Source organism: Eptesicus fuscus, chromosome 2, assembly GCF_027574615.1.
Source record: "Eptesicus fuscus isolate TK198812 chromosome 2, DD_ASM_mEF_20220401, whole genome shotgun sequence".
Lineage (NCBI taxonomy): Eukaryota > Metazoa > Chordata > Mammalia > Chiroptera > Vespertilionidae > Eptesicus > Eptesicus fuscus.
This window is the reverse complement of record NC_072474.1, coordinates 46,927,227-46,948,623: the sequence shown is the minus strand read 5'-3', so window position 1 is coordinate 46,948,623 and position 21,397 is coordinate 46,927,227. Positions and strand designations below refer to the sequence as shown.

At 41.1% G+C, this 21,397-nt stretch overlaps 1 protein-coding gene across 2 annotated transcripts in view; it reads right to left on the bottom strand.

The window, feature by feature from the left end:
• Positions 1-1,164: 1,164 nt before the first annotated feature.
• Positions 1,165-21,397, bottom strand: part of MANBA (mannosidase beta) — a 100,497-nt gene continuing 80,264 nt past the window's right edge. Inside the window, exons 14-17 of one of the 2 annotated variants that reach the window (XM_054726985.1) lie at positions 8,442-8,586; positions 6,394-6,536; positions 5,118-5,375; positions 1,165-2,024 (exon numbers count right to left, since the gene is read on the bottom strand). In XM_054726985.1, the coding sequence (XP_054582960.1) occupies positions 1,800-2,024; positions 5,118-5,375; positions 6,394-6,536; positions 8,442-8,586 (771 nt within the window). In that variant the 3' untranslated portion in view covers positions 1,165-1,799. The remainder of the gene's footprint in view (positions 2,025-5,117; positions 5,376-6,393; positions 6,537-8,441; positions 8,587-21,397) is intronic. The other variant, XM_054726989.1, reaches the window with a different exon arrangement.

Genomic DNA, 21,397 nt, shown 5'->3' with positions numbered 1-21,397 from the left:
TTGCCCAAGGTCACACAGACAATAAGTCTCAGACCCTGGATTCTGATCCAGGCAAGTGTGGCCAGAAACCCTGCAATCTCTAGGGCAACAAGGACACACTCCAGTATGTCGCTTCCATTTATATTCCTTCAGCTAAATTTTTTAAATTTATCCCTTAAAACAAACTTACAAGGTGAGTGTATTCCCATTTTACCAGAAGAAAGCTAAACATAGAAGTGAAAAAACTTGATCAAGCTCACAGAACTGGAAAGGGCAGAATTGTGATGTAAATTCTGGCCCAACAACTTCGAAGCCTCACAGGGCACCTGGCAGAGAATATTCTCTAGTTTTATGGAGAAGAGTGTCCTCCTGTCCTCCAGCAGCAGTGTGATAAAACAGGATTTCAACAGTGACAAGAAAATGATGTACCAGTAATATTTACCAAGTAAGAATCTTCTGAGTTATATCCCTAAGTCCCAGTCCCTCATAAGGTTCATATATACACTGAGTGGCCAGATTATTATGATCTCTGAATGCACAATAATCTGGCCACTCAGTGTGTGTGTGTGTGTGTGTGTGTGTGTGTGTGTGTGTGTGTATGTGTGTATTAGAGGCCTGGTGCATGAATTCATGCATGGGTGGGGTCCGGCCAGCCTGGCCAGGGGGAGGCGACATGGGCGGTTGGCCGGCCTGCCTGCTGGTCGAACTCCTGGTCGAGGGGACAATTTGCATATTAGCCTTTTATTATATAGGATATACATGGAGTGGCCAGATTATTATGCGTTCAGAGATCATAATAATCTGGCCACTCAGTGTATATGTAAATAACACATAAAATGAGGAAACTCTTAGGTATTGAATGAAAGGCCTGGATTATCTGCATTTCTTTTCTTTTTTGTTACTGAACCATATCTCAAACTTCTTATTATTAAAACCAAATCTATTACCTAATCAGTCTTGATTTTAAAGCTAAACTCTCAATGGTGGTCCATTTTGTAGAAAACTACATGATTCTTCGCAGAGAAAAGCCCTCAAATATCTCGGTCAGATTCTCCAAACTCTCCCAGTTTATCAACTAGAATAAAAACTTGGCCAGAGCTAACTGGAAATTAATGGCCAGCACAGTATTGGGCACAATGGAATGTTTATGGAATGATTAAATAAGCCACAGATGGAATAAGCCACTTAATGCAATGTACGTACATTTTAATTTTTTATATGATTTCAAACTTACAGGACGTTGCAAAAGCAGTACAAAAAATCCCTACAAACCTTTACCAAATTATTACAATTTATTAACAATTTTCCCCATTTGCTTTATCAAGGTAATTTTAAGAACATGATCGTGTGTCATAAAGTAATGTGTAGCCTCTTAAAATTAATCAATCGAGGTAAAATGATTTAAACCCAAACGAAAAAGAACACCACTTTTCTGCCAGAGTCAACAGCCGAAATCTAACTCCTCTGAATTGAAAAGCTCCTTGGATTGAGCCAAATCGGAAGCCCTGTGGTCACGTTCCCGTGGTTCCCCAGAGGCTGGCCTGTGCAGACATCCTTCTCTGGGTAGGGAGGGGCGGTTGGGTTGTAACTGGCTCCTGTGGTGGTGAAGCTAAAAGGGGAAACCTCACCACACCGACCTGGCACAGCTGGCTGGAGGGGCCCCGAGGACACAGCCTTTCCGGAGAGGGCTGGGCACACTGCTGGGAGCCATGCAGCAGAGGCCTGGCAGCAGGCGGGCGGCTTCCGGCTCCTTTGCTGGTCTCCGGCTGCCTGCCGCTCGCGCGGGTGGCTCAGAAGTGCTCAGAAGTAGCTGGCTTCCCTTAGTAAATATCAGCCAAGGAAGTCACATGAAGAGAGTGCTCCAACTCACTCTTGCTGGTGGGCCTCCAGGGGTAAAAGAATACAGTGCGCGTCTTCTCCGTCATGAGGAAACCATTGTCGCTGAATCTCCCCGGGACGCTCCCTACATCCAACCACACGAAGGGCGCCACAGCCGAGGTTGCCAGGTCAAACACAAAGGTGTCCTTGTGCTGAGAGATGGTGGCCTGAAGGAAAAGAATAAATGAAGTGAAGGATGAGGGACGAGCTCTCCGTTCCATACCGGACGCCTATCAGAGCGTGTTTATGTGGGCCTAACAGCGAGTATATTTCCTACAACTTTGGTTCACCAGCTGCTAAAGTCATACACTCCATGCACTGTGTCAGATACTGAGAAATACATGGGAATGTGTTAAGGCTCTGGGAAATGACCAAATTGTAATCTCAAACCAAGTGCAGAAATGTGTAGTCTCCTATTATTAGAGAGACTATTTCACAAGAACCTCAAAGCTTTATATCACATACAGTGCTTCTCAGGGTTTCATCCAGAGAGGAACGTTTTTGCATAACTGCTGGGCCGTTTAATAACTTTCTCCAGATCTCTCTGGAGCCAGCCGCAGAGCACAGCCCCGGAGCTCACCTCCTGCTCCTCCGAAAAGACCCAGAAACCGAGACAGCAGCCTGCCGGGCATGTACGGAAGGTCTAGCATGAGAGCTTTCTCTTCTTCATTAGAGAACTGCAAAGCCACAATCATGAGCACTTCCAAGATGTGTGAAGGCCACACCATATCAGCAAACGCACAGTTTAAACCTTGTCGTCTGTCCTGGAGCAGCGCGTGCACAGTGAGGCTGAGCTCAGCCCGAGGGCGGGGGTTCGCGAGCCTCTCTGAGAGCGTATGGATGAGTGTGACCTGGTCGTCAAAGCTCAGCCGTCGTCATGAAATACGAGTCCTTAGCATGGGTACATGCCACACCATAGGTCTGACATGACATGTTATGGGTGGCATCGAGAATTTCAAAGGAGAATTTTTACCATACATAACTTTAGCCTTACACACCTGTCTGATTGCCATTCAGAGTTCTGAGCTACAAACAATAAAACAAACCTACTGTGGAAGAAGCAGAAATGAAAACGAAGTATATTAGGTAGCTCTCAGATGGTCAGAGACTCAGGCTTGAAGCTAGATGTCAGATTCCCAAACCAATCGTCCACCTGTTCCAGTAAAGCAGTCACAGCATGCGATTCACACAGCTGGCTCTGGCCAGCCCACACGGCTGCTACGGAGGCCCCGGTCACTGCTGCGCCAAGGCAGAGGACGGAAGCGACTCTGGTACCTGCTCACTCTTGTTGCCTTCTTCCAACTGGAATCTCATTTCAATGCATCTGACTACGGAGCCTGGGGCTCAAGCTTGCACCCTGGCTTCAGGGAGGCAGAGAAAACAAATTTCTGGCATCCACCTGGGGACAGGACACCCAAGTGCCTGGCCAATGTTAAGCCTGCAATAAATGCTTTGTTGTTGTTGTTGTTGTTGTTGTTGTTATTGTATCCCTTTAGGAAAGGCAAGTCTCACTGAAATTCAAATGAGGTAGGAAAAATAAAGAAGTCCTACTTCTCTCCCACCCCACATTCTCCCAAGATAATGAAGGCTTAGCTAAGGAAAGAGAAAAGAATTGTTTTCAAAATCCGAGGTCTAGTCTGCTACACAGTGGGGTTGTTTTGGTGTGGTTTTTTTTCTTTTCTGGAAAGAAGCTACTTAAATATATGTCATTTCCTTCTTATCTGTTGTTACAGATAACTTAGATTTTGTTACATGAATCTTTCATTACTGGGAAAGAAGATAATATGTTTTCTAATCAAGGATTAAGAATTTCTATATCATTACTTCTAAAGTAAATGTAAAAAATCCTCCCACTTAAGGCTCCTCAATGAAGTAATGGGTCAGACACATTTAAAATTCGCTAAAACTAGAGAATGGACCTTTCTAGAAAAATATTTTCAATCACTATGTGTAGGAGGAAAACGAAGGACAGGGTTTCAATCGACTAAAGAGATTCCAAATTCTCCAGCTGCACAGTTTTTATAACACAGCCTGATCATGCCATTGTTTTTCTTGGCAATTATAAAGAGATTTGATAATTAAGCTACTTTGCAGCAATAAATCAAGGAGCATAGAATGAAAATTTTAAAGATTAATAGACTCTACTTAAAATCTCAAAATCAGAGTGCTCCTCCTGGCTCCGATGCTTCCCTGAGCATGTTCCTGGAGCGTGCCAGTCCCTCTAGACTTGTCTGCTCACTTGTAAACACAGATGATAAAGTGGATGAAAAATGGGGTTCTGTGGAAAGTAACTTCACAGGCCGATCTGGTCATAAATCCCTAACGGGACAGGTCATGGTGGGTGGTCACGCCCACACCTATAACTTCTTTAGGAAAAGGTTTGTCTTTGCCTTAAGTAAACCCTGCCCATCACTGCTGTGTATCTAGGTTAACACACCTTTGAAAAACCAGAAGTGATGGAGGGAGACTTGACTTGGGGTGGTGAACACACCATACAGTGTACAGATGATGTGTAGTGGAATTGTGCACTTGAAACCTGTATAATTTTGTTAACCAGTATCTATCTATAGATAGATAGATTAGATTAAAATAAATAAATAAATACATAATACATAAATAAATAAAGACCAGCAGTACTAACCTGGAAGGGGTATTAACACTCCAGAGAGCACACAATCTTGTTAACTATCCTGTAATACAATCCCTGTTTTGCTTCCTCCCACCTTCATGCAATCTGCCTTGTTCCCTCCTTAATTTCATATGCATAAAAGAAGCTGCCAACCTGTTATTCTCTGGAGCATTTAAGATCTTGCTCCTCGGCATGTACCATCAATTTGGCTCAAATAAACTCTTATGAAAATTCTCTACAGGTTTGACCATTTCTTACATCAACAATAATACTTCGGGGTTGGTGCACTGAAGCCCCAGGACCAAATTTGGCACTCTGGGGCAGGGGGCAGGAGGGGGGGGGGTGGGAGAGAGAATCCCTGATGACCCTGATGCCTCTCCCTCGATTTCGAGAGCCCATGAGGGAGGGCTGATGGAACAGCAGGAGTAGCAAGAACCAAAAACTTTTGACAAATGCTGAATTAGAAGTAAAAATCATTTAGCCTTTGCTTCCAGTGGGAAGGAGCCAAAATTCCCAGGCCTTGGGGAAACTCTGTTCCAAGGGAAAAGTTAGCAAACAGCAAGATGCAGAGTGCCTGCCCCAGAGCAGGGCAGCTCCCGAGGCGATGGTGACCCCACCGACCGGTGCTTACAGTGATGTCTGCCTTCTGGAGCCCCTCGGCCTCCTTCGGTGAGGACAGAAAGTGGTAGTTGGTTGAGCTCAAGGGTTTGCTGTTGGTTGACAGGTAAAAGGAAACCACACAGCTTTGCCGTGTACAATGCCCACATCTCTGCAGCATTTCAGACACCGGCTCCTGATAGAGGAGGACAGCCTTCCCTGCTCTCATCACCAAATCCGGGGTCCTGTGAGAGCACACAGGCTCCAGGGAACTCCACCTGTGCACTCTCACCTGTGGAGAAACAACACAGAACAAAAGCAAACATTGCTGGGTTACCACTTTTTTAAGAGGAAAAGAGGAGTAATCACTGATGAAAGGTGAATAGCAGGAATGGTTAAGAGACTATGAAACCTGGGTTTAACCTCAGCGCCACCAAGTACTAGCTGTGTAACTACGCAAGTTCACCAGGGTCTCGGAGTCTCTGTGTCTTCCTTCATAACGGGAGAATAACAGCAGCACTAACTTCGCGGGCTGCTGTGAGAACTGAAGGAAGCACAGTACCCAGGCACCGCCGTTATTCCATAAGCATGACCTATGCTCCATGTCCTCCAAACTGTAGCGCCCAAGACTTGAGTTTCTGCCCTTTCTTTTCGCCTAGCATTGTTTTCTATCCAAGTTTACTTTTCCACATATGCATTCTCAATAAAGCTATTTCCTGCTTTCCATGATTATCAATAAGCTTACATTTAAATGGCACTTTATAGTTTATAATTCAGTTGCATCTAATTCTTTTATCCACTCCCTATAGAAAGCCTTTTAGAAAATAGGCTGGCCCAGCTGGTATTGCTCAGTGGTTGAGCGTCAACCTATGAATAAGGAGGTCAGGGTTCAATTCCTGGTTAGGGCACATGCCCGGGTTTCAGGCTCGGTCCCCAGTGGGGGGCATGTAGGAGGCAGCCCATCAATGATTCTCTCTCATCATTGATATTTCTATCTCTCCTTCTCCCTTCCTCTCTGAAATCAATAAACATATATATTTTTTTAAAAAGACGATAGGCTGGTATCATTTTACAGATGAGGAAACTGAGTCACTAAGACATTGTAAGGCTTAAGGTCACAGAATAAACAGCAGTTTTACCCTGAAAAGGGGTATGCTGACTCTGGGACAGCCCATTTTCTACTCCAGACACTAGAAACACTTTGATACAAATTAATTCCTCTTTTCTGTTTCCCCAAAGAAAAAAGCACCAAATAAATAACAAAATAATCTAAAACTCTCCATCACAGAGAGAAAATCCAATCAACTTACAGTGAGCGTCACGATACGGTTCGAGTGAAGGTCTGACACCCCGTAGATGAAAAACACTCCTTTATCCTCAAAACCCACTGGCCACAGTGGCGCAAAGAAATGCCGAGCGAAGTAATGAAGCATTTTCCACTTTCCTCCGTACTCTAAAAAAGTCAGGAAAGTTAGGAGGTGGGCAGGGTCAGGCAGTCAGAATCGTCACCCCCATGGCCCGGTGGGTATGAATCTGTCATAATTCTAAGGACTGAGAGTGGAAGGGAGACCCACAAAGATCGGGAACCCACGTTTGTTGAGGCTCTGAGCATCTTGAACGTTACCACATATTATCCTGACATCTGGGTAAGGCACTCCTTAACATCCACTTTTCAAATGAGGAAACAGGGGCTCAGACAGTTAAGTCAAACATGCCACAGGCCGTCTTTTGGGCCCAGAGCTGACTCCTTGCTTCTGGGGGCTCAAGGCGCCCAGGCTCCTTTTTACTATACACACAAGAAGGAAACCAGTAGCACTGGCAGGGAGCACCTGTTATGAATACTCCTTTGTAAGAATGATTTAGAACTCACAGTCTCCTGTTCCCGTGAGCACAAGTCCTCTGAGTGAGACAAAACAAGCACTGTCACTAATGTGGCTGGCAAGTTCCGCCTGGAGATCACCCAACCAGCAATTAAGGGCAGTGCCTCACATACAGCTAGAAGTTGCCGAGGACCCGTAGAATGCTGTGCCCCGTTGGCAAGTCTAGTATGCTAACCCCACAAACTAAAAAATATTTCGCCCTGGCCGGTGTGGCTCAGCTGGTCGTTCCATGTGCCAAAAGGCTGCCAGTTCGATTCCCGGTCAGGGCATATATGCCCAGGTTGCAAGCTCAATCCCTGGTAGGTACACGGAGAAGGCAGTTGATTGATGTTTTGCTCTCACATAGATGTTTCTCTCTCTCCCTCTCCCTTCCTCTGTCCTATATAATAAAGAGCTAATATGCTAATGGTCATCACACCATAAAGACTGATCAGCAGGAGGCTGCATGCACAGCAAGGTGCGCGAGGGTGGCCCTCCAAGGAGGCAGGAGGCAGGGCGTCTCCTCGAGAGATTGGGCCTCTAGTAAATAAATAAATAAACACTGCCCAAGTGTCTCTAAACAGTATCTCTTCATCCTGTGTTAAGGGCTATTTCCCCCGTGCTCTACCTGTGGTTCTCATCCAATACCCTTTTGTCTGGTTGGAACTGATAAAGAGTTTAGCCAGATAAACTTGATCAAAACTCCAGTTCCCCTCCAGAGGTGACCTGGCACTAATCAAAGCCTGTGGTGAATGGATTTTAGATTTGTATCCATAGCTGGTTTAAGAGCCTTACCCAGAAACATGGCCTTTTTACGGACTTTGCCTCATTTTTTGACCCCAAACTTTTGTTGGTGTTAACTGAACTTTGCTTCAAACCACCTCTGGTGAAGGCCAAAGATTCATCATTACTTCTGGATGGTTTTTCACGTACCAAAGTAGAATAATTCAAACTGCAAGTGCCATGCCAGTCATCTCACCCATTGCTAGTTGGACTGCTTCAATTGAGAACCCTTCCTACTTGGACTTCTGACTCTACTGCCTCCCCTTTCAAGAGATAAATAGGGCAGAATAAAGATGACTTCATGGTCTTAAACGGGAGTCAAGCAAAGGGACATCCTAACACTTAGTGGGGCCAACCTTCCACATGGTTGAAGTCTCCTAAATGGAAGAAGAGATGCATAAGTAAATGCCCCTTTGCCTTGGAAAGTCCTCTTAAATAAATTGAAATCTAAGCAATAATTATGACACGTAACAGATCTCGGGGCATGAATCTACCCACCTCGTTAGCCTGCTTTTGTGACATTGCACAGCACAGAACTCATAGCGAGGCTGCCTCTCAGGCGGCTGGAAAGACTGTGAGGGGGTGGGGGGCAGTTCATGGACCAGCTGCTGGAGAATCTCCTCACCTCGGCCTCTGGGTTTTCTCAGCGCCTCTCCCCAGAGGGATTGCTTTCTCTCTCTCTCTCTCACACACACAAGGAATGCTGAAACACTTACCTAGAGAGGCCCAGGAAGGAGCCTGCCAGATGTCATTCAGCTGCCAATACAGCGCCCCCATGGTGTGCCCTTTTCCGTCCACTATCTCGCTGCGACTGCGGCGGTAGAATTCAGTTTCTGTTTTGACACACTGGGCCTGCATCACCTGAGTCGGGGTGAACATTAAAACACAGGTGTGACTGTTTGATGTAGGCTGTCCAGATCTGAGAAAATTACAGATTGTTCGTTTTTAAAGTAAACAGAATAAATCAGAGAAGCATTACATATACCATTTTTATACTAGATCTGGAACTACCCCTTTAACATCAGAGAAGCTGTTGTCTGTAAAAGCTGGTTGGTTTGGGAGGCTTGGTGTTTGACTCATTATAACAATTGGGTAATCGAAGAGGCAGGACGGGGTAAAGGTTCTTTGCTAATGGTAGTGTAGGCAATGATAGGAAACAAAGACTTATTCCGGAACAAATGCTCTATGTAGTGAAACACTAAGGGTTTTGCAGTGATGGGCTTTACTAATATTTGCAGAGCTGTTTTTTTAAAGCTTTATTAGAAAAAATTCTGTAGGAAAAATACCTTTATTTTGAGTCTGATCCTGACCAATCCCTATCCCCTTTTCTTCTAGTCAAGCAATTGTTTTTATATCATGACTTTTGAGAATGTAAAATTTCTTAAGAATGCAATTCCTTCGTCATGGCAGAAGAGATGGTAAATTGCAGCAATGAGACAAATGAGTTTAGTTGTTGTTTAAGAGGCAATGACCAATTCATGCAGGACCCTTAATTACTGTCATTATCATTGAAAAATCAATCTCTTTTATTGATGCTGTTGCTGAGACTGTGGGTGTCACATGCTCCTAGCTTGGAGTTGTAGTTCAGAAAGGCTCATAAATGAGAGTTCATTAGGAGATGTCACCAAAGGGAACCCGGAGAGATGGTCAGGGCTGCAGGACTCCTCAGTCAGAGGAAAGGATGGCCTTAGAGGAAGAAAGAAGGTTTGCATATCTGGTCACTAGAAGACTAAGCCCAGATGCCTTCTTATAAAGCTGAGAAAACTAGATAAAAATAGAGCCTTTAGATAGAAGTAGGCTGGCTAGAGAAGAAGTCATAGATGAAGTGATGACTTACATGAGGCAGAGCCATAAAATTCCAGAAGGGTAAACCAAGAAGAAATTGTGGCCATTCAATCTATATATATAAAAGCCTAAGCAACTGGAACGACCGGTCTCTATGACACAAACTGTGGCCAGCCAACCAGCCAGATCGGGGTGGGGCCAGCTGGCCAACCACCCTCAGCCCCTCCCCCTGGCCTGCCTGGCCCTAATCACCCCCAATCAGGGCGGGCCAGCCGGACCCCACCCATGCACCAATTCATGCACCGGGCACCTAGTAAATATTTATAAGCACCTACAGCATGTGTTACAAGCTGGCAATGATAAGCCCCTCCCTCAGCCAAAAAGATACAGCCCACCCTTGTGGAGCTTATTGGTTTTGTAGAAACAGGTCTTAATCCAGGAGTCACACAAATAAAGGTGAAGTTTAAACAGAAATGAGTGCTAAGGAGGATAGGTATCAACGGGAGGAGCTTGGATGTTAGGGGTAATGGGCACAGCTGAGGGGTGAGGACTGGCCTCAAAGAAGAGGAAAGAGGAAAAGAAAGAGGCAGAACCTTGCTGCAGAGAGGACAACATGTGGTGAGAGGAGAAGGCCCGAGTGAAAAACCGCAAGAAGGCTCAGGTGCCCAGAGCACAGAGAACTGGTAGCCCCAGGAGAGAGGCTGGGGAGAGGCGGGACCTAGGAAGGTTTTTCTGTGCAGGCTAAAGGCCACTGGAAGGCACAGAAGCTTTTAAGCTGAAGGGTGACGGGACCAGATTTGTATTTCTAAAAGACACCTCCGACTACGGAAAGGAGAATGGATTGCAGGGAGCCAGAATGGATTTAGGGACACCATTTAGCAGCTATTAAAATCTTCCAAGCAAGAGACACCATTAGCTGTGAGCAGATAAAGAAATGTACTTCTCATTCAGGAATCAGACCACTGGGACCACAGTGAGGACTGCAGGCAAATACGCTCTAAAGAAACTAAGAATCTCACACACAAAGCAGCAATGAGGCCGACTCAAAATGACCACAAAATACAGTCTGAATGCAATAGTCTAACACTAAGTCAGAGGGGATGCAATAGAAAAACAGACCAGAGAACTGTGCTTTATGTCAGTCAAGCTATCTGCAATTAGGCTCAGGATCTCCAGCCAAGATCCTTGCAAAAACATCAATCTTGTCTCAACCAAAGAAAGCGATTTATCTACCTCTAGGCCTGGATTGCTGGCACAGAGTAGAATTAAGTCGCTTGAGTAAGCATTCACAGATATGTTGAGTTATTGTACAAAATCAGTGTTGTGGAGCAACTTCTAGAAAGTTCAGTAACAATGAAGCAACCAAGAAGTGAAATCTCAGTAGAAACTAATCTGAGAGCAACACCAATGATCAATCCATGCCCCCCATCAGCACGGAAAGTAACCTTTATGTTTGTTTCAAAGAGTTGCTGAATCTGAACTCTTTCAAATCACCCCGAGTTTCCAAATAATGCCCCACCTACCAAGCTATAATTGGCCTATGACACAACTTCCAGTCCCTGTCCCTATAGCAATTACACCTGAGGCTCAGAAAGACATGAAATCTCTGTCTTCATCCCAAGATTCCTGCAAAAGCAGCCACTGCTTTATGGGCTGTGTGAGAAGGGAGCACAAGAGGAAGACTGAGGAGGCCCTCATCACACCAATGAGTAACAACAGGGGGAGCGGGGTCCCGGTCACCCCCAGACATTTCAGGAGCTGTTGGCCAAGCACAAGCATCGAATGGCAACAACCATGGACACTCCACTCTGGGTGGCAGCCACATTCTGGAAACCCCAGAACCTGAAGCAAAGTCTGGGCCATTTCTGAAGCCAAAGAACCTGGAACACCCTGACATTACCCCCAGGGACTTCCCTCCTCATGAATGGCATTAAAGGAGGGGTTCACTCAAGAAGTTTGGGACTGGAATCACTTTCCTTGGATCCATATTTATCAAGTAGAATGAAGAGGAAAAAAGTAAAACAGAATTCTGAGGCAGAAACAAAATATCAGTGTATCACAGAGAAAGTAGCCAAGTCATCTCTTTCAGGTGAAAATGACCACTTTTTTTATAGGACAAAGCTATAACCTATTGAAACAGTCATACTCCAGCTTAGTTAGATCGAATCCAAAAGACAACTAGATATTTTACTGATGTTCTTCATAGAGATGGCCTGCATTGTCTTTTTCTTCATGGTGAATTTAAGCTTCTTTTCAGGAAAAAGAAATCTGATGACCGTCAAATTATTTACATCACTCCACATTTTCCCCCAATCTTTGTTAACATATATTATAACTCATTTAAATTTATAATTTTGCATTCTGCTCTCACTTAATTTTCACATAGGTATATTTCCATGCGCTGGCACTTTCTATATATTTCTGTGCTTTAAACGGTTATGTATTTATAGCATAATTTGAATCATTCTCCAAATATTAGGCCAGTTTTTTTCTTTAAGTAAAAAAGCAAAGAACATTTTATGTCCCAATTAATTTCTTCACTTCCTGCATTGCCTCTTTTCATAACATGACAAATTTTAAACTCCTTGTTCCATATTGCTATATTATGATCCAGTCGAGAGGATGCCATAAACTGGTGGTCTCCAGGCTAAACTTAGCCCCACATGGGTTTTAATTGGCCCACATGCATCACATGCAGGTGTTTCATGTTTCTTGTTGTTGATGTTGTCATTGTTTAATGTCTTAAGGCAGGGCCTCTACACTCTGTTTTGCCACGATTCCCAATAATCATACTCTCATCCATTCAAAATTACCTGCCTGTAAACATTTGAGTTTTCAGTCCCTAAACTATTCAAATTTTCAGAACTCCCTGAAATAATTATTTATTTCTGTTCCCAAGTTCCTCACTGTAATTTACCTTTTGTAATTTAATAGGTAAATATGAATAATCCTTTAAATTTTTAAATTAAAAATAAATTTAATGCAAGCAGAGCTTCTAACCCTTGCAAGCTCTAACTGGTAGCCTAACATACCGTAACTTAGTGTGAAGGGGAGAAATCAAGACCCTTAAGTACTCCGGGCTCTGCATGGTGCAATACACTCAACAGACAGATGGGGCCGTGCCAATAACATGGACCTGGGTTTACCCAAACCAAGGGGTGCCTGTCAGGACTAATGAATGGCATGTTTGTTCAAAAAATGCACAAGGCCACTTCCCACTATTCTTCTAAGGGAAGTTGTACAATCCTAGATCTCTGGACTCTCTCTGGAACTGACTCTTTCCCTTTAAAATTGTACCTATATTTGTACACTCATGCACATTTTCCTAAAGAGGGCAATCTTTACAGTGCTTAGTCATTTCCAAGGTTACTCAGTCCCAATGTTAGCAGACAAATCTTATTTTAGTTTCAAAAATATGCCTATATTCGGCAGCTTGCCTGATTACACTTATGAAATCAGTCTCCTTAGAGAAACAGATGGTATGGTAAAAAGAAATTGGACCAGGACACCAAGACCTAAGGTTCCAATTCTAGCTCTGCTCTGTGATGGAGGTTACCAGCTGTCTACAAAAACCCATCCTCCCCTTCCTTCTGAATAACAGATTTGTAGGTGAACTGCATGTTCCAGAATCACACTCCAACCCTTGGAACTAGGAGTAGCCATGTGGCTAAGTTCTCCTGACATGTGATTTATATCCTTTATATAATTACTTAAAGTTACCTTGACAATAAAAATCTTCCAAGAAAGCCATTGTCCTAAACTAAGATATAACTCACACAATACAATTCACCCTTTGAGTTTACGATTCATTGGGGTGTTTTTCTATATTAAATTTATTGGAGTGACATTAGTTAATAAAATTATATAGGTTTCAAGTATACCATATACATCATCTGTACATTGCATTGTGTGTTTACTACCCAAAGTCAAATCTCCCTCTGCCATATATTTGACCTCCTTTACCCTTTACTACCTGCTCCCACTGTTGTCTGCGTCCATCTATGAGTTTGTTTGTCTTGTTTGTTCATTTATTGCTTTCAGTTTTATATCCCACATGTGAGTGAAATCATATGGTTCTTGACTTTTTCTGTCTGACTTATTTCGCTTAGCATGATAGTCTCAAGATCTATCCATGCTATAGCAAACAGAAGTATTTCATCTTTTCTTATGGCTGAGTAGTATTCCATTACTTATATCTACCACATCTTCTTTATCCAATGATCTATTAAGGGACACTGGTTGTTTCCATGTCTTGGCCTCAGTATAGTTACTGGTTGTGCATTACCTAATTCCAGCAGATTTTCATCACCCCAAAAACAAACACTAACAGTCACTAACAGTGACAGTGGCTAACAGTCACTCCTCTTTCTTCCCTCTTCTTTGCTTCTGGAAACACTAATCTACTTTGTTTCTATGGATTTGCCTATTCTGAACATTTTATAAAGTGGGATAATGCAATATGTGGCCTTCTGTGACCGGCTTCCTTCACTTACCATGTTTTCAAGGTTCATCCATGGTGTATGTATCAGTATTTTATTCCTTTTTATTGCTGAATAACGTTTCATTGTGTGGATATGTACCACATATTTCTTATCCATTCATCAGTTGATACATGTTTGGACTGTTTTAGCTTTTTTGCTATTATGAACAATGCTATGAAATGTGACTGAATTAAAGAATGCCCAAATAGCTGGTAGAACATTATTTCTGAGTGTGTCTGTGAGGATGTTTCTGGTGATTCGGTAGATTGAGTAAAGAAGATCCATCCTCACCAATGTCAATGGGCATCATCCAATCAGCTGAGGGCTTAAATAAGCAGAGAAAGGGCGAATTCTCATTCTCATTCTCATTCTCTCTCTCTCTCTCTCTCTCTCTCTCTCTCTCTCTCTCTCTCTCTCTCTCTCTCTCTCTCTTTAAATTGGGGCATCCAACTTCTCTTGCCCTTAGACATTGGAGCTCCTGGTTCTCAGGCCTTCAAATTCCAGGACTTGCACCAATAGCCTCTCAGATCTCAGGCCTTCGGACTCAAACTGAATTACATCACTGGCTTTCCTGGTTTCCCATCTTGCACATGGCAGATTGTAGCACTTCTTAGCCTCCATAACCATGTGAGTCAATAACTATAATAAATCTCCATATATATTAGTATTTTTACTTTCTTTTTTTAATTCTAGATATCTCACTATATGTACCTCACTGTGGTTTTGATTTGCATTTCCTTAGTGACTAATGATAATGAGCATCTTTTCATGTACTTACTGATTATTTTCTTTGGAGAAATACCTATTCAAATCTCTTACCTATTTTTAATTGGGGTGTCTTTTTCATTATTGTGCTGGATTTTTTAAATGATTTTTCTTCATCTATTGAGATGATTATATGGTTTTGTTTTTTTTTTTTTTTGCTTTATTCTATTAACAGGTGTTTGACTTTCATATAATGAGCCATTGTTGCATTCCTGGGATGAATCACAGTTGATTATGGTACATAAATTTTTTTATATGCTGCTAGATTTGGATTGCTAGTATTTTGTTGAAGATTTTTTCTGTCTATATTCATAAGGAATATTTATCTATAGTTTGCTTTTCTTGATTATGTCTTTGTCTAGTTTGATACCAGGGTAATAATGGCTTAAAAATAAGTTAGGAGATAGTTTCCCCTCTTCTATTTTTTGGAAGAGTTTGTGAAGAATTGGTGTTAATTCTTATGTTTTTTAGAATTCACTAGTGAAGCCATCGTTGTAAAAGGACATTTTTATTTTTATTACTGACTCAGTCTCCTTATTTATAGATTTTTTTCAGATTTTCTATTTCTTCTTGAGTCAGATTTCATAGCTTGTGTCTAGGAATTTGTCCATTTCATCTAGGTCAGTGGTCGGCAAACTCATTAGTCAACAGAGCTGCAGTTTGCCGACCACTGATACATACTAGTATATTATATTTATATGCATCATGTACTGGTAATTTAGCAGTCAGGCAGATGATCAGCATTCTTTGAGTGTCTACTAAATGCCTGGCCCCAGGCGATGAGGTGCTTTGTATATGCCTTCTCATGTAATTCTAACATCTCCAGACATCTGTGTTACTATTTCCATTTATTATGTGAGAAAACAGAGGCTCAGAAAGACTAAGTATTTTGTCCAAATTCTCAGGGCAATAAATGGAGCAGGTTTCTACTTTTAAAATTATATCCCATCACAATTGGGATAAGAGGAATTCTATAACTACTGAGGTGTTTGGTTGAATTAAAACATCTATTTTCAGCAGATAAGTAGAGCAGACATCAGAAATTTGGTACATTAAAAAAAGGTCTTATTGGAATAATAGAGAAAATCAACAAAACCAAAAGTTAGTTCTTTGAAAAGATCAGCAAAATAAAAAATCTTTAGCCAGACTGGCCAAGGGGAAAAAAAAAAAAAGACTCAAATTACTAAAGCAGGAATGAAAAAGGAAGTATTATTATTGACCTTACAGAACTAAAAAGGGTGATAAAGGGATACTATAAACAATTGCATGACAATAAGTCATATCACCTAGTAATTTGAGTCTTCTCTTTTTTTTTCCTTGGCCAGTCTGGCTAAAGATTTTTTATTTTGCTGATCTTTTCAAAGAACTAACTTTTGGTTTTGTTGATTTTCTCTATTATTCCAATAAGACCTTTTTTTAATGTACCAAATTTCTGATGTCTGCTCTACTTATCTGCTGAAAATAGATGTTTTAATTCAACCAAACACCTCAGTAGTTATAGAATTCCTCTTATCCCAATTGTGATGGGATATAATTTTAAAAGTAGAAACCTGCTCCATTTATTGCCCTGAGAATTTGGACAAAATACTTAGTCTTTCTGAGCCTCTGTTTTCTCACATAATAAATGGAAATAGTAACACAGATGTCTGGAGATGTTAGAATTACATGAGAAGGCATATACAAAGCACCTCATCGCCTGGGGCCAGGCATTTAGTAGACACTCAAAGAATGCTGATCATCTGCCTGACTGCTAAATTACCAGTACATGATGCATATAAATATAATATACTAGTATGTCAAGGACTATGTTAGTAATCTCACCTTCATTCCTCTCCTTTATCCACCCTATCCCCTTCTTAAAAGCTCAGCGTGGCCTGGATCTTCCATCATGTCTCAGTGATGTTTACCAAACAAATAACTATTCCAGGGTAGCAACTGTCATCAACACTGGGCCCACTGAGGCACAGCCTGCCTTTTGTTCTTCTTGTGATCAAGTTACTTGCATCATGGGAAGATAAAATGGACCCCTAAAGAATATGAATCTCTCAAAGACATCCCCAAGCATCTAGCCCTCATTACACACTCAATAAGTATGTGAAAGAATAAATAAAATCACTAGAGGAGATATAAGCTAAGGGGTTAGTAAAGACTGTCACTAGCCCAGCTTCCTCTCTAAGAGCCTAGTAAGAGACCAAGCTGCAGAGTAAGTCACTTAACAGTTAGTTAGATGTGTCGGGGTAGCTAATCAGTCCTCAGCTAAGCAGTGAGGTATGTGTGACACAGCTGACGAGGGTGTGCCTGGGTATGTAGGCTATGCGGAATACAATACAACAGCATGTGGTAGAAGAATGAAAGGTGAGGAAAGATTCGTTTGGAATATTAGAAGAATTAAAGAGGTAAGAGCCTCCTGGGATACCTGTGCAGTTTATAAGATAAAGAGAACATAGGGAAGCATCTACTAGTAAATATGAAGAAACTTACTACACAGCTTCCTCAGCTAAGATTTTTTTTGAAAGTTGTGAAAAATAGCCCTAGCCGGTTTGGCTCAGTGGATAGAGTGTTGATCTGCAGACTAAAGGGCCCCAGGTTTGATTCCTGATCAGGGCATATGCCTGGGTTTCGGGCTCAATCCCCAGTGCGGGGCATGCAGGAGGCAGCCGGTCAATGATTCTCTCTCATCATTTATGTTTCTATGTCTCTCTTCCTCTTTGAAATCAATAAAAATATTTTTTAAATAAAAGTAAGTTATGGAAAATAATGCTTAATAGAATGCTTTGAAAAAGTGGCACACAGGCCAGTACCCTGTTCTTCAGAACAGTATGGCAGTCTGTGAGGAAAAGGACAAGGGGGGCAGTGGGAACAGAGAAAATGGACCACAGAAGGTTTTAGTACACGGTTCAAGATGGCTGTTCTAAAATCAAGGTAGCAAGGGGGGGAAACACTTTTTACCCCAACCTTCCCTGTCTGTCTTTCAGTCAAGAAAATCCAACACTAAAAAACAAAAAATCCTAAATTGCTTTTTTTTTTTCATCTTAGATCCCATCTAATAAAGCAGAAAAGCCCATGGCAGAACCAACAAAGACAGGTCCAGTTGTGAGCCAAAGCCTGATGGAACATTAGTGCTCAATTGTCAGACAAAACTATCACCAACAAAAACCAGCAACAGAGAAGTACACTTGCCCACCCAGTTCCTTACTACCTCAAATGCTAACGAGTTCAGAAAGAATTATTCCTGTCAGTTCTATGAATATGGTTTTGAGGAAACAGAATAAAATATCAGTCATAAAATGAACAGCTGGGAGGAGGAAAGCCAGCATGGAAAACAACAGCTGAAAAGGTTCACACACACACACACACACACACACACACACACAAATACACACACACACAGACACACACACACAGATAATCTTGTTTCATATATTAAAATTAGGAGACTTTTATAAAATATTGGTTACAAAAAGCTAATAAAAATGAAATGTAACACTTTCAAAGGGTCAGATATCAACCTTATCTTTATACTTGTGTTCTGTGAGGTAATTTCATAAATTACACATCACAATGGCAAAACTTCCCTAACTGATAAGATTATTATTGAAACTTTGAAATTCTCTTAACCAGTTTTTTGCCTTTTAACAAAGGGTATTCTTTTGGCTTACAGTTTTCTGCTTCAGCTTCTATCTAAGGCTTTGCATTTTCATACGGGAAAACACCGATGAGGGTGAGCATGAGTTTAGATAAAAATTGGTACATTTTTGGTGCTAAGATGCAAAAATGTAAATGTGATCATGTTTGACAAAAAACTTGTGATCTATTTCAGATCAACTCATATGACTGGGGTTAGGCTCTTACCTTTTTCTCAGAACTTGAAATGGCAAAACAGCAAATAACTAAGCAGTGGCTTTAATATAATTTTACATAGTTCACAGTTTCATGAAATTTTAGCCAATAAAAAAAGTAAAATGGAAACATTCAAATGAAATTATTATCCAAAATTCAGCTCAATCGTTTTGTAAAAAGTTAAGCATAAATTTCCTACATAACTCAGAAATTTCACTCATATATTTCTACCTTAGAGAAATTAAAATACATGCACAAAGATCTGTATGTAAGTATTCATAGCAGTATTATCATAACAGTCATAAGTTAGTAATAATCCAAATGTCCCTCAACTGATGAGTAGGTGAATAAAAGATGGCATATTCACTCAAGAGAATACCATTTAGCAAGAAGGAGGAATGAGGTATAGATATACACTGTATCATGGAAGAACTTCAAAAACATATGGTCAGTAAAAAAAGCCAAATGCAAAAAGATCACGTATTATATGATTCCAGTTACATGGAATATTGAAAAAAGTAAAATCTGTAGAGACAGAAAGCAGATTAATGTTTGCCTGGAGATGAATGGGAAAAAGGAGAGTGAGTGCAAATAGGCACAAGGAATCCTTTTGAGATGTAAGAAATGTTCCAAAATTGGAACCTGGGACAGTTACAAGACTTGATAAATATAGTAAAAATCACTTCATTGTACACTTAACATGAGTGACTTTTATGGTCTGTCAATTATATTTCAATAGAGCTGTTTTAGAAAAAGTCCAGGAAGGTGCAAAATGTAACATACACAGATCATAAGTGTACAACTCTGACTTTTAACATATGTACACACCATGTAACCGGCACCCAGATCAAGATGTAACAGTTTTAGCACTCGTGACAGTTTCCTTGTACCCTTTCCTATTCTTAGTGCACCATCCCTTCCACAAGAGTGGGCATCACTAATTTGTTCTCTATCATCTTGATTCATTTTGTCTATATTGAAACTTCAGTGTTTCTTTTGCTCAACATAACGCCTGTGAGATTCATCCAAGTTGATGCTAATATCAGTAGTTCATTGTTGTTGTTTCTTATTGCTGTGGAGTATTTGCTGTATAAATATACCACCACTTGCTTATAAATTCTTCTGTGAAAGAACATTTAGGTTGTTTCCAGTTTGGGGGTATTATGAATAAAGTTGCTATGAACACTTATTTTAGATGTCTGTTGACAGACTTATGCACTCAGTTTTCTAGGGTACATAGCTAGAACTAGAAATGCTGAATCAAAGAGTAAGCAAATGTTTAGCTTGTGTAGAAATTGCCATAACATTTCCCAAAGTGGTTAAACAAATTTCCACTCCTACTAACAATGTCTACAAGTTTCAAAAAAAAGTTTCAGCTGTCCTACCTTCTCACCAACAGTTGGTAATGTCAATCTTTTTAATTTTAGCCATTGTGCTAAAATTACACTGTGAGTAGAGGTATCCCGCATGGCTTTAATTTGCACTTCCTTGATTGAGAATGGAATTGAGCAGACTTTCCTATACTTTCTGTCCATTTGGATATCTTCTTTGGTGAAATGCCTATTTGAAGCTTTTGTCCATTTTTTAATAGGTTATCAGTGGGAGACAACCACTCTCACATGGATGTTCAAAGATACTCAACACTGATACTTTTTCTTATTGCTTTATAGAAGTTCTTTATTGTATAATATACAAATCTTTTATCAGGTATATGTATTACCTTTTCTCTATCTTAATGGTGCTATTGATATACAAACGTCCATGTTAATAAAGTCCAATTTATCATTATTTTCTTTCACAGTTATAGTTTTTGTGTCCTGTTTAAGAAATCTTTCCCTATGCCAAGATAATGAAATATTCTCTTATGTTTTCTCCTAGAAGCCTTATTGTACTACTTTTCACAGTGGAATCTTTAATCACTGATCAAATTACTTTTTGTCCAGTGTGTCACAGTTCATTTATTTTCCCCTAAAGATACCCACCATCTATAGCACTGTTCACTGATAAGACTATCCCTTCCCACAAGATTGCAATGGTATCGTGTCCTTAAGTCAGGTGACTGTATTATACATGAGTCTGTTTCTTGACTCAATTATGTCTCATTGTTCCATTTTATCCTTGGGAAATGCTACTGTTTTAATTACTGGTACATTATAGTAATCCTGCGCTGGGAAACATTTTTTTAAATTTCTTTATTAATTAAGGTATTACATATGTGTCCTTATTCCCCCATTACTCCCCCAACACCCCCATTCATGCCCTTACCCCCCTGTTGTCTGTGTCGATTGGTTAGGCTTATATGCATGCATACACGTCCTTTGGTTGATCTCTCCCCTTTACCCCCCCCCCCCACCTTCCCTCTGAGGTTTGACATTCTGATAGATGCTTCTCTGTCTCTGGATCTGTTTTTGTTCATCAGTTAATGTTGTTCATTATATTCCATAAATGAGTGAGATCATGTGATATTTATCTTTCTCTGCCTGGCTTATTTCACTTAGCATAATGCTCTCCAGCTCCATCCATGTTGTTGCAAATGGTAAGAACTCCTGCCCTGACCGGTTTGGCTCAGTGGATAGAGCGTCGGCCTGTGGACTCAAGGGTCCCAGGTTTGATTCCGGTCAAGGGCATGTACCTTGGTTGCGGGCACATACCCAGTGGGGAGTGTGCAGGAGGCGGCTGATCGATGTTTCTCTCTCATTGATGTTTCTAACTCTCTATCCCTCTCCCTTCCTCTCTGTAAAAAATCAATAAAATATATTTTTTTAAAATGGTAAGAACTCCTTCTTTTTTACCGCAGCGTA